The sequence below is a fragment of the Phyllopteryx taeniolatus genome, chromosome 10, assembly GCF_024500385.1.
Source record: "Phyllopteryx taeniolatus isolate TA_2022b chromosome 10, UOR_Ptae_1.2, whole genome shotgun sequence".
NCBI classification, from domain to species: domain Eukaryota; kingdom Metazoa; phylum Chordata; class Actinopteri; order Syngnathiformes; family Syngnathidae; genus Phyllopteryx; species Phyllopteryx taeniolatus.
Window position 1 is genome coordinate 30,215,523 of NC_084511.1, and position 14,141 is coordinate 30,229,663.

Sequence of the window (14,141 nt, forward strand, 5' to 3'; positions counted from 1 at the left end):
CAGTTGGAAACTAAAATCAGTTTCACCCATCAACACCATATTAGGTGGGCACGTCTATCAAGATAGGACGCGGCAAAAAGTCTCTGGGACCCGTACCCGGAATCAAATAGGAAGTCAGCCATTTTGGTTTGAAGCTGGGATGTTGGGCCAATTCCAACCGGGGAATTCGTCCAAATGTGCCCCGATAAGAAACGGACGGACGGACAATGCTCAGTCAGGAAGATTATTTTGGGCCTAATATATCGCATCAGTATTTTGACCGACATATCAAATACCCAGAGCAGTCCTCAGATGACTTTCAGGCGGAGCCAATGTCGTAGATGACCTGCATTTGTGTGCACATTTCGACCACTAAACGTTTTACGTGGATGGCAGCCATCAAAAGTCTCGCAGCACGTTGACGCTCTGCCGTCCAGTCTACTTATTCACATAAATCCTATTCTGCTGCACTGTGATAGCGCTGTGCTATGGGCTGTTTATAGACACGCACGCACGCACACACACACTGTATTTGATACTGTAATTCAATTCAGTGGTTTATTTCAATCTTGTGGCTCATCCGAAGATCACAACATGAACTATAGTTTATATAATGCAGTTTGAAGTCAATACAGTACTGTATTAAATGTGAATAAATACGAATAGATCATTTTTTTTCAAGTTTCACTTCCTGTGTCCTGATTCCACATTTTCATTTCTCGTATCGTGGTGACTTTTTCCACTTGGTGTGCGTCCCGATATTTCGTGCCACTTGACTTTGATGTCGTTCGTGTGAAGATGAGAAAGCGGGTCAATCCCGAAAAACAAAAAACAAAATGAAAGATCCTGTTTGCAAATGTTGCGTTTAATTGATTTAATACATTTATGTATTATTTTTTTGCATCTTTGCTCATGTAACACTTTTCTTTTTTTGCTTTTGTTTGTATAGTGCTCTTTTCCCCCCTTTTTCTTTTTTGTTACTTTTTGTTTGCTTGTCCACAGGAGATGCCAGACTGTTTTTTTTTTTTTTTTTTTTTTCTTCTTTTCTCCAGGTTACTAAAATACAGAATAAAAAGACTCAACATTTGCTGGTCTTAGTTTTAAGACAAGATGGTGTTATAAAAGAAGAACATGAAAAACCAAAAACATGATTTACTGGCAATATTTTGGTATCGGAGGGGGTACCTAATGAAGTGTCCTCGTAATGAGCATGTACGCCGCTGTGGTGCATTCACGTTCAGTTTTCACAGAGGTAGGAAATAGTGACAAATACTTTGTTACTGTACTGAAGTAGATTATTTTTTTAGCTATCTGTACTTTAGTATTTCTTCTCCTGACGACTTTGAACATTTCCTCCCCAAATTTAAACGATATGTGTGCTCTCTACTATTTTGTCAGTGTGTCGAATGCTTCTTTGACTTTTACTGAAATAAAGCAGTACATTGAGTACTTGGACTCTTGTCCGGAGTGTTCTTCCCCCCCGCTCCCCCCTTCTATTTGTGTGTGTGAGTGGCCGACGCGTTCAGCACACTCACGTCGTCTCGGCCCTCTCCAGCTGTGACACCCGATTGGCCGCCGGGCACAGGTGCGCTTGACAAGCAAGGCGTGCACGTGTCTCCGTGGTAACGTCACACACACAAAAAAGCAACAAGTGTATGTGGCATTGGACTGAAAGAAAACTTGTGTACATCTGCACCATGTGACAATAACGCCGTGTGACCTCAGGCTGATAGCGGTTATCGAACACGTTTTTTTCTTTTCAAGCTTTGCGGTGAACTTTGTGTTTTCAGGCTGATTTGTGATTTTGCGTGTCGGTGCACGTATGCGTGTGAAGTGGAAACACAGCAGAAACATCTGCAAATGTTCACCATGAAGACAAACACAAGCGTCTTTGGAGCTCAAATGTTTTTGGGATTCTCATGATTTCTTCTTTCATTTGGGCTCCAAACACGCTTGTGTTTGTCTTCATGGTGAACATTTGCAGATGTTTCTGCTGTGATTCCACTTCACATGCATACGTGCGCACACACGCAAAATCAGGCTTTGAAACATTCAATTGATCTCAGGAAATAAAAACAGTGCCTTCAAATCAAGATAGGCAACATCTAGTGCGGTTCACAAAGTGGACTTTTGAATTATTTCCATGTGTGAGGCCACGCTGATGTAACACATGTAGAATGTGGCTTGACATTATCTTGCTGAAATAAGCAGCGACGTCGCTTGGATGGCAGCATATGTTGCTCCACAACCTCAAAAAAGTTTTGTTTTTACCAGGGCAGAAGCCCGTTTCCACCAGTTAAAACAAACAATCAAAAACAAAAAACTATAGGCGGACCCCGTTACCGCCAGTCATTTTTTCCCCGTACTCATATGAATGGCCCCTACAAATAGGCGATATTTTGAAGAGGGAGGGGAAGGGGAAAAAAACATCCCACAGACAAGAAAACATTGCAATTCACCCTTAAAGTGCAGCACCCACCAGGGGCACCAGGGGGCAGCGTGACTTCACCTTGGACTTCATCCCTTTTTTCAAATGATTTTGGAAAACCTTTTTTCTCCCTCTTTTGTCCTGACTTGTCAATGTCATTTTTCCCATTAGGAAGAAGAAGAAGTCACAGAGCCTGCAAGCCACACGCAATCCCGAAACGGGAAACAACAACAACAACAAACAGGAGAGGAAGTCCAGGAATTCGGAGATGGAGGACGACACACACACGCGGAGGTACAACACACTCCTGTGTACGTGTGTGTGTGTGTGTGCTCGCTCTGTATGATTAATGTGCAGCCGACGAAGGAACTGCTCATGTATACGACACGCAAACACAAACACACGAATGACGCAAACACACAGACGCACGACTCTAACAAACACAAAACGCACACTAACTACACGCGCAAACATTAAACAAGCACACACAAACAAACGTCTCACACAAACACACACGAATGAAACCAACATTTAAATGACAGAAATACATAAATGATACAAACACAAATAAATGACACAACCACGTGGGCAAACACACACACAAAATCCCCCAACATACCCACAAATGACACAAAAACACACAAAATTGACAAAAACTCACAAAAGACACACAAATAACACTAACACACAAACACACGCTCAATCACACAATTGACACAAACACACACACAAATAAACACAAATGACACAAACACACACATTTCACTAACACACACACAAATGACAGAAATACACAAGAATGACAAAAACTCCCGAATGACACATACAAATGAGACAAACACGCAAAAGACACAAACATGAATCAAACCAACGCGCACACACAAGCACCCAAATGACACACACACACACACACACACATACATACTGTAAATGACACAAACACATACACGAATAAACCCAAATGAAACACATACACCGGTATCAGACACACGCCTGCTGATTCAACAATGTCGCATTTGTGTGTGTGTGTGTGTGTGTGTGTGTGTGTGTAAATGTTTTGCCGGCATCTTAGCTCGATCAATCTGATGTCAGATGCCGTTCGTCTTCCCCGCTGTATGGCGCGTCATCGTTGATAACCAATAGTGTTTTTCAAGGCAAGTGCAGTGGCGTAGCGCACGCCGACAGATTATTAGTACTGTGCCGTACAGTAGCAGCGCACCACATATTGACATTTGAGTTCCCGCGCAGTTAAGAGAATATATGCCTGTGAGTATTGTTGTATGCTCTGTTCGTATGTGTTGCTGCTCCGTGTGTGTTAAGTAGCACTTGTTTGGAGGGTGTTTGTGCTCGTTTGCGTCCGTCCGTTGTCGTGGATGAACAGACGACCAAGTTTAAGAGTGCTTTATCGCCCATCGCATCCTATATGATACTTGACTTGCATCATCTGTGTGATATTTTTTGAAGTTGAAATGCCATACGTTGATGAGTAACCGTGAGCAAATGTCGCTGTTGACATTCTGTGACGCAGTCCGCACTTGTGGCGGCCCCGTCAGCGAGCAGAAGCTATTTGGCGTGACGGCGCGCTCGCCATTTAGCCCGCCGCTCGTGATTCATAATGTCACCACCTAGGGTAGACATTAAATGCGGCGGAACGGCCGAAACAGCCCCAAATGCAGTATGTGATCGTCGTTGGACCACCACCCTGAAACTGCTCAGGTGCTCCAGACGTAACAATCAGTGGACTACCGAAACAGACTAAATCCAGACTTGCGCACTTCCGACGGTACTGTTGGGAAGAGAACCCCTCAAATTATGGGGGTAAAAGTTAAATTCATCCCGGTATGACTTTCCGTTCCAAAGTCATGTTGAACCGTAATGATCCGTGGACCCCCAGACTCCAAACCCCCCCCCCCAAATCCATATTCAGGTAGGTGAACCACGGCAATCCATGGACCCTTCCTGACGTCGAAAAACTATACGGGCTGTTCCGTTTGGCAGCTCCCCACTGAAAATGCGATGTCGTTTTGCTAAAGAAAGCTAGGTGGCGCCAGTCAGGTACGTTTGTGGCGGTTGGTTGAAGGTAAACTTTGTGTTTGTGCTTTGTAACTCGTCGGCGTGTGTGTGCTTATGTAAAACCGGCTCGGGCCTCCAGCGGCGTCGAGGCTGCGCGCGCTTAATGCGGAGTGACAGTCGCTAAAGCCAATAGGCCGCTTGTCCTGTGGCGCCCGCGTGCGTGTGGGCGTGCGCATCAGCAGGGTGGTAAATATGTTGACGCCATGTCGCTCGCCGCTAGCTCGTCTCTGAAAGAAAATAGAAAACATCGCTTTTTGTCTGTGCGCAGCCCAAAGGCTACAGTAAATGTCAACAAACGTACGTGGCAAAGACAAACATGTTTAGCATTTGGACTACACTATGTTCTACACCTGTCATATTGTTTGTTTTTATTCATTTGTTTTTGTGTGTTATATCCGCGAAATATTTTTACATTACCTGGAAAATGTTAACATGTTAGTGGAATAGCGCTAATGGTTTTGCAGCCAAATAATACCGAGTTAGCAGGAAGTTTTACGCATATTAGCAGAATAGTTTTACGTTGGTCGGAAAATGTTTTCATTTTAGGGGAAATGTGGAAGTAGTTGAGCGGGCAAGTTTGATCGATTTAGCAAGAAATTAGCATATTAGCAGGAGAGTTGAACATTTGGTCGAAAAATCTCAACATATTAGCAAAATAGTGCTAGTAGATAGTAGATAGTGCTAGTAGTAGATTAGCCACTAGTAGATTAGCGGGTTAGCGCACAATTTAACAGAATTGTTTTACATTGGTCAGAAGATAATAAAATAATAGTGGAATAGTCCTAGTATTTTGCGGGCAAACATTTTTTAACATATTAGTGGAATAGTTTTACATTGGCTGGAAAATGTCACCATATTAGCGAAATAGTACTAGTAGCCTATTTTAGCTTGCAAGTATTAGCGAGTTAGTGTGAAATTTGAAAACAAATTTTGGGGGGGGGGGGGGGTTTGTGTTGTATTTGTGTTGTTTTTGTTTCTCGTACTTTTTGCTCATGTTGTGTTTTGTATGTTTTGTTGAATTTTGGGAGGCTAGTGTAGCATTGTGTTGATTTTTGCAAATTTGTGTGTGTTGTGAATGTGTTTTTGCGTATTTATTTTGTATAGTGCCACCAGTTTTGTGCGTTAGTTTGTATGTTTTTGTGGGTTTGGATGTTGTTTTGTGTATTTTTGAGTTGTTGTTTTTTGTGCCTGTGAGTGCAGTCGGTCTTTTCGTTGTTGTCTTTTCCACTCCTGACTTGTGATTGGCTCACCCGACATCATGTGACCTGATGACGTTTGCTTGGGGCCTTTGTTCATATTTGGTCCAGCAGGGGGCGCCGTTCCCGCTTCAGCGACGGCGTCGGCCCACGTCACGTCAACATCTCGACGTGATGTGTGCGTCTGCCGAGAGTCGTCGTGTGACTCGTGACCAAATTTGCACTCAGCCCAAAAATGAACACTCGGTTTTTGCTTGTTTTTTTTGTAGGGGCGTGGGGGGGGGGGGGTTGTTTACGCTTGAGGTCGTCTTGGCACCACGCTGGAAAAGCGCCGACCTTCACCGCGGTTGACGCACGGAGTCGTCAGTCGGCGAACTTTGCCCGCAGGGTCGCCGGTGTCACATTCGCCTCTGTTTTGTTTGCCCCGTTCACATTCGCGCTTGCATTTGTGTCGTCGCGTCCATCTTCTCATCACGTGGCGTGACGATGACGAGGAGGATATTATGTGATGTGTGTTGTTTTTTAGTTGTTTGACTGTATTTTGTGTGTATTATTGTGGAGTTGTGTTGTTTTGGGTGTTTTTTGTTTTATTTTGTGGAGTTTAGTGTCGCTTGAGGATGTTTTGTGTTGTTGTTTTGTGAATTAGTGTTGTTTTTGTGTTTTGTTGTGTATATGTTTTTCCATGATGTTTTTGTGTTTGTTTTATTGTTATTGTATCATTTCCAAGTATTTTAGTGTTGTTTTGTGTGATTTTTGTGTTTTGTGTTGTAAAGCTCTTTGTGTTGTGTGTTTTTGTTCACATATATGATGTGTAGTGTAGCTTTATATGGTTGTCTGGTGTTGATTTTGTGTTGTTGTTTTCTGTGATGTTTTTGTTATTTTTTTGTTGAGTTAATGTATTTACGTGTTGTTTTTGTGTATTTGTTTTTTATGATATGTTTTTATGATTTGTGAGTTTTTGCCTGTTATTTTTTTGTGTTTGTGTATGTTTTGTTTTATTTTGTGGGGTTGTAAGCGGTACGGAAAATGGATGGATGGATGGTTAAGTGTAGCTTGGACGTGGTTTTTTTTTTGTGAATTTGTATTAGTTTTGCATATTGTGTGTTTGTGTTGTTTTGTATAATGAGTTTGTGTTTTTTCTTAAGAATTGTTTGTTGTGTATTTTTTCTGTGTTTTTTGTTAGGCTTGACACGATCAGGATTTTTGGGGCCAATCGGCGTGTTTAAAAAAACCGATAACTGATCACCGATCCAATCACGATAGAGCAATGTGTCTATTTAAATGACTTGTTCATTTACTGCATATATTTGTGTACTGTATAGTATTCTAATCAGTCAGGTCAAACCAACATTGCATGACATGACAGAAATAATGGGTGCTAACTTACTGTAATAAATGACTTTATTGTAATTAAATTACTTCACACACACCGAAACTTTAGAGCATGATTTGACAGAATGCTGGCATGTTTACGTATAACCGTTAGTGCTAGCACTAGCTTGCTAGGCTACATAACGTTTTGTTGCCTGCTTGCAAGCGGTATCGTATTAAAAATATGTGAACATAGCTCAAGCAACTCTTGAATGAAAGTCCTCTCCCGAGCACCGGTGACCACCAGCACGCGTTTTCTCCCACGTTGTTCTTATAATACACACGACACGATCCATTGTTGTTGTCGCGTTTGAGTTGACAAGATAAAGCCCAGTGATTGTAAAAGACGGGATGCGGTGGTATAAGATTTTATCGCAGTAGTCTGACATAGTGCAATCGTGAAAGACCAAATTTGTCTTGTCGTCTGATCCACGCAGACGTGTTGTCTGTCCCACACCGCCGACATGTTTTTTAAAAAATAACTTTGTTGGTGGTCAGATGCGGTACTACGTCAAAAGACACACGACAAGGCTAAAAATAAACTAGCTGTTGGATTCAAATATACTGTACGACACGGAGTAAATGTCTTTTGCGGAGCCGATCAAGGACGTCATTGATCGAAATGGTGAATTTTGACATTAAAGCCGATCAGCATAAATTGCGAATTATCGTCCGACACCGATCAAGCCGATCAGATCGGTGTAAAGTCGAGTTTTTGTGTGCTGTATTTGTGTTTGTGTGTTTTTTTTTTTTTTTTGCCTGTGTCCTTCCTCATTCTTCTTCTGGGGTTTTTTTTTCTTCTGGCACCACTCGATTCGTTTGCGTTATTAGCTCATCTTCATTCGTCAGCGGATGAGTTGGGAATGGAAAACTTGTTTGTTCGGTGTGTGCGTGTGTTTTTGTGTGTGTACACGGATGCTTTTGGCGAATGACGCGTGGGCGAGCGAGTGGACTGGACGTCTGTCCGTCAGTCACGCTGGAAGTGAACTCACTTCTCTTCACCGGGAAACCTCAAAGGTCAAAGACTTCACTGACGACATCGACCTGACACATGCGCGCCGGCGCGCCGTTATGTCACTCTCGTCTTCCTCCGGCCTTCAGTGAGCGAGGAAGACGATGGCCACAACGAAGTAGGGTAAGGATGATGGGATAAGGAAGGGAAGGGTGGGCAAGGTGAAGAAGAAGAGGTAAGGAAGACGTGAGGAGGAGTGCGTGTGGAAAAAGGGAAGCCGGCGAGGATTGAAGGGAAGGGCATAAAGGAGGATGAGGAAGAGGATGAATCACAAAGAGGAGGGTGAGTAAGCGGTTAAGGAGGGTGGGTGAGGAAGAGGAGTGAGGAAGAGTGCGTCTGCCCTAAATCAAGGGTTGTGCCGCAGATACGAAACATTTGGAAAAAACATTTCCTTTGGGCTTGTCCCGTACGGGGTCGCCACAGCGCGTCCTCCTTTTCCAGGTCAGCCTATCTCCTGCATCGTCCTCTCCAACACCAAGTGCCCTCACGACATCCGTCAACCTTCTCTTTGGCCTTCCTCTCGCTCTCGTGCCTGGCAGCTCCATCCTCATCATCCTTCTCCCAATATACTCACTCTTTCTCCTCTGGACGTGTGCAAACCATCCAAGTCTGCTCTCTCTAACTTTGTCTGCAAAACATCGAACCTTGGCCGTCCCTCTGATGAGCTCATTTCTAATTTGATCCAACCTGCTGACTCCTCGAGAGGACCTCAACATCTTCATGTGCTCTGTTTCCTGTCGTCTCTTCAGTGCCACTGTCTCTAATCCGTCCATCATGGCTGGCCTCACCACTGTTTTCTAAACTTTGCCCTTCATCCGAGCAGAGACTCTTCTGTCACATAACACAGGTGACACCTTCCTCCGACCTGCTTGGACCCGTTTCTTCACTTCCTGACCACACTCACCATTGCTCTGGACTGTTGACCACAAGTATTTCAAGTCCTCCACCCTTGCTATCTCTTGTCCCTGTAGCCTCACTCTTCTTCCTCTCACACATATATTCTTCGGCTAATCTTCATTCCTCTGCTTTCCAGTGCATGCCTCCATCTTTCTAAGGGTTCCACCACCTGCTCCCTGCCTTTACTGCAGATCACAATGTCATCTGCAAACATCATGGTCCACGGGGATTCCAGTCTAACCTCACCACTGCAAACAGAAAGGGGCTCAGGGCTGATCCCTGATGCAGTCCCACGTCCACCTTAAATTCGTCTGTCACACCTCCAGCACACCTCACCGCTGTTCTGCTGCCCTCGTACATGTCCTGTATTCTTCTAACATACTTCTCTGCCACTCCAGACCTCCGCATGCAGTACCACAGTTCCTCTCTGGGTACTCAGTCGGAGGATTTCTCTAGATCTACAAAGACACAATGTAGCTCCTTCTGACCTTCTCTGTACTTTTCCATCAACATCCTCAAGGCAAATAATGCATCTGTGGTACTCTTTCTAGGCATGAAACTATACTGTTGTACCTTGTTCTTAAAAATGGGCACCAGCACACTTTTCCTCCATTCCTCAGGCATCTTCTCACCCGCTAGAATTCTGTTGTACAAGCTGGTTGTTGTACAAAAACTCCACAGCCACCTCTCCTAGATGCTTCCAAAACTCCACAGGAATGTCATCAGGACCAACTGCCTTTCCATTTTTCATCCTCTTTCATGCCTTTCTAACTTCCCCCTTACTAATCATTGCCACTTCCTGGTCCACCACACTTGCCTCTTCTAGTCTTCCTTCTCTCTCATGTTCCTCATTCATCAACTCCTCAAAGTATTTTTTTCCATCTGTCCAGCACACTACTGGCACCTGTCAACACATTTCCATCTCAATCCTGAATCACCCTAACCTGCTGCACATCCTTCCCATCTCTATCCCTCTGTCTGGCCAGCCTGTATAGATCCTTTTCTCCTTCTTTAGTGTCCAACCTGGCATACATGTCCTCATATGCCTTTTGTTTGGCCTTTGCCACCTCGACCTTTGCCTTATGTCGCAACTCAATGTATTCCTTTCACCTCTCCTCTGTCCTCTCGGTGTCCCAATTCTTCTTAGCTAACCTCTTTCCTTGTATGGTTTCCTGTACTTTGAGATTCCACCACCAAGTCTCCTCCTCTCCTTTCCTGCCAGAAGATACACCAAGTACTCTCCTGCCTGCCTCTCTGATCCCCTTGACTGCAGTGGTCCAGTCTTCTGGGAGCTCCTCCCGTCCACCGAGAGCCTGTCTCACCTCTTCCCGAAAAGCTGCACAACACTCGTCCTGTCTCAGCTTCCACCACATGGTTCTCTTCTCTGCCTTTGTCTTCCTAATCTTCCTCCCCACCACCAGAGTCATCTTACACACCACCATCCTATGCTGTCTAGCCACACTCTCCCCTACCACTACCTTACAATCGGTAATCTCCCTCACATGACATTGTCTTCACAAGATGTAATCCACTTGCGTGCTTCTACCTCCACTCTTGTAGGTCACCCTATGTTCCTGCCTCTTCTGGAAAAAAGTGTTCACTACAGACATTTGCATCCTTTTAGCAAAGTCTACCACCATCTGTCCTTTCCTGGATGCCGTACTTACCCATCACTTCTTCATCACCCCCGTTTCCTTCACCAACATGTCCATTACAATCTGCACCAATCACGACTCTCTCTCTGTCTGGGATCCTCAGAACTACTTCGTCTAGCTCGTTCCAGAATTTCTCTTTCACCTCTAGGTCCCATCCTACCGGTGGGGCATAGCCACTAATCACATTATACAGAACACCCTCTATTTCAAGTTTCAGCCTCATCGCTCGATCTGACGCTCTTTTCACCTCCAAAACCTCTGAGCTAACGCTTCCTTTCAAATAACCCCGACTCCATTTCTCTTCCCATCTACACCATGGTCAAATCATTTGCCTTAATGTCTTTCCACCTGCTCTCCTTGACACAAAATATATCAACCGTTCTCCTAATCATCATGTCAACCAACTCCCATCATGTCAACCAACTCCCAAGCTTTTCCTGTCATAGTCCCAACATTCAGTTCTAGGCTCTGTGCTTTCCTCTTCTCTCTCTGCCTACATTTGAAAAAGTATTACTATTATTCAAGTTTTAACATGGTCATAATTCACATTTTTAGATCACCGTTGTGTGCTACAGCAGGCTGCGTTTGCTGCCTAATAAAATCCAAACGTCATAAAAGCAACCCTTGAAATATTCATGAAAGCTTTACGCTGCGGCCTGGACACACACACACACACACACACATCCACTCAACCAACACACGGATGCACACACGACCCAAACATTTGTGTGTGTGTGTGTATGTGTCTATGTCTAAATGTACGTACAGTATTTAGAATGTTCTGTGTGCATTGATATGTGCATCCAATATTTATCTTGTATCTTTGCGTGTGTGTGGTTACTGCGCTTGTATGTGTGTGTTCGAGAGCATGACTCAGTGTGTGTGTGTGTGTGAAGTCAATCAACTAGTATGCATATAAATGTGCGTATCATGACCCCGTGCCGGAGCACACGCATGAATTCATGTTGTCCAGTCACATGACCGTGATGGGAAGGTAAACGTTCAACAAAAGTGCACTTTATGAGTCCTCCACACCAACAGGGGGCAGCATCACATAAAGTGTTTTTTTTTTGCTTATGTGTAGCGTCAGCGTGTGGAATTTGACATGGTTGTGGTGCAGTGAATATATTGCCCGTTTGACACGCGTGTTTTGAGGTTGGCGGTGGAACACAATCTTAATGTGTGCGCGGTGCCGTGTGTTGAGATTAGCGGCGCACACCACACGCAATGCGACCGAAGATGTTTTTTTTAATCTTCGTGTTTGGGCTCTGTCACGGTTTAAAACAAATTCTTTTAAGAGTTGAGAAATCATGTTTTGTTTTTCATCTTCATGTGTGGGGTTCTGTAGCAGATTCCCCCCCCCAAAAAAAGGTACGGTTTGAAAAAGGACTTGTCTCTCGTTCCTCCCGCAAGCTCGACCGACCGCTGTACGCTTTGCCTTCGGCAGGTTCTGGCTGGACTCGCCTAATTGACGTGCGCGTGCTGCAGTTCCATCAATGATACGGGCTGAGCGGCCCTCTCTCTCTCTCTCTCCTGTCTTCTCTTTCTTTCCATTCCCTTCTTGCTCTCTGTCCCTCTATTAGGGCTTGGCGATATGGCAACAAAATAGCGCAATTAGTATTTTCATTTTGTCCAATCTCAACTTTTAACACCATTTTTTTACAACATTTTTAAACTGCTAGTTTGAAAACATCCATAATGAAAACTGAATAGAGGAGTTCAAGTTCTCTCTCTCTCGCGCTCCCCACCTTCTTCCGCTCCCTCTTTCCCTCGATCTCATCTCCCCCCTTCTCTCTCTGTATCTCACTCCCTCTCTCTCTATCTGTCTCACCCCTCCCGCTTCCTTCCCCCTCTCTCCCTCTTGCTCTAGCTGTCTCCCTCTCTTTGTCTTTTTATCTCTCTTTCCCAGTCTTCTCCTCCTCTCCATCTTTGGCTCCCCCTCTCTCTATCTCAACCCTTCTTTCTTCCCCTTCCCTTCTCTCACTCTTTCTCCTCCCCATCGCTGCATCTCACCTTTTCCCTCTTTCCCCTTCCCCTCATTCTTCCTCTCACTCCGCCCTCTTTCTCACCCACTCTTTCTCCCTCTTCCCTCCACACTCACTCTCTCCCTCATTCTTTCTTTCCCCTCTCTCTCTTTCTGTCCTCCTTCTCTCCCTCTTTCTCCCCCCAGCGTCACGCATCCCATCAGCGAGACGGCTGCTGAAGATGCTGATGGATGTTGAAGATTTGCGGCGTATGATTGATGGCGTGTCGGCGCGTCCCTCAGAGATGTTCATCTGCTCGTCGGCTCGGTCATCACTCAGCCTGACCGCGTTTCCTCCTCCTCTTCTTCTCCCTCTTCTTCCCCCCCCCCACCCCCGCGGATAGGAAGTAGCTCGGCCCCAAAAGCGGAAACCCGCGCGTCGTCGCGGTCGTCTCCCTCGCCGTCTCCGGTCGCCGTGGTAACCCTCCTCACTCCCCCTGCCTCCGTTAACTCCCGGTCACTTCCTGTGTCTTTGAGTGACAGCGCCGACGGACCGGACGGACGGAAGGGACGACGGTCGCCACGGCAACCGCAGGCTGGAAGAAGGCCCGCCAATCAAAAAGCACGTGGGCTTGACAATCTGCCCTGTGTCACTTTGATTGACGGCTTGAAAAGGTCATCGCCTGGGAGCACGTCGGCGCTCCTCCGCTGATGAGCGCATGACAACATGGCCGACACGTGTAACATGTTCGCTGTGATGACAACAAATAATTTCTAAACAGTGTGCATGTATATGTACCTGTTTATCGAGTGTCTATATGTATCTATATTGTGTGTCTATATAGGAGAGAGAGAATTGACAGAAAAAAATAGTTGAATCAGGAGGAGAAAGGAAGCAAATCCCAGAAGAACAAAACAAAAAAAATACAACTTTTGTTTTTGCATTGTCATTTGCTTTTCCTCCAAGCGAGGGAGACTACTGGGAATACATTAAAAAACATGAATCCGATTTTTCAGTAAAAACAATTGGAGATTTGTTTTGAGGCCGTATCTCCCGGTCGGTCCTACGAGAAGACGAAGGCAGCGAGGCGTGTGCGATTGCAGGTTAGCGAGGACAGAAGCCAGGACGCAGCGGCGGGCACAGGGAGCGTGTGGCGAGGGCCCAAACCGATGCGTCGCCAAAGCGGAACTGACGTCGCTCGTCGGGCCGCTTAAGCGGGGGCCATGTGCCCGAATGCGGACGCACGCCGGCTTCACTCTGCTCGCTATTTGTCTCCTGCCGACGCGAAATGCCTTCGCCGTGTCCTCGTCGAACGCTCAAGCCTCCGCAAACGCCAAGTTCACGGCCAACGTGTACCTTCCAAAAACAAACGCTGTAGAGTTAAAAAGAAGAAAGCCCAACATTAATGTTTTCACATTTTCGACTCGTTCAAACCGGGACAACTCTTAACTCATCCCTCATTCAAAATTCTCAGCATGCATGTGTTTGGGGGGTGGGCTGCTTGGTTTTAGGCCTGTTTCTGTGTTTTTAGGGTTCAAGGGTCAGGTTGGTGTCGGGGACCGGACG

The 14,141-nt window shown here is 45.4% G+C and overlaps 1 protein-coding gene across 1 annotated transcript in view; it reads left to right on the forward strand.

Annotated features, from left to right (window-relative positions):
• The window catches only part of glra1 (glycine receptor, alpha 1), a 116,428-nt gene that overhangs the window by 12,599 nt on the left and 89,688 nt on the right, over window positions 1-14,141 (forward strand). Inside the window, exon 2 of the mRNA XM_061786569.1 lies at window positions 2,579-2,701. Coding sequence (XP_061642553.1) covers window positions 2,676-2,701 — 26 coding nt within the window. The 5' untranslated portion in view covers window positions 2,579-2,675. The remainder of the gene's footprint in view (window positions 1-2,578; window positions 2,702-14,141) is intronic.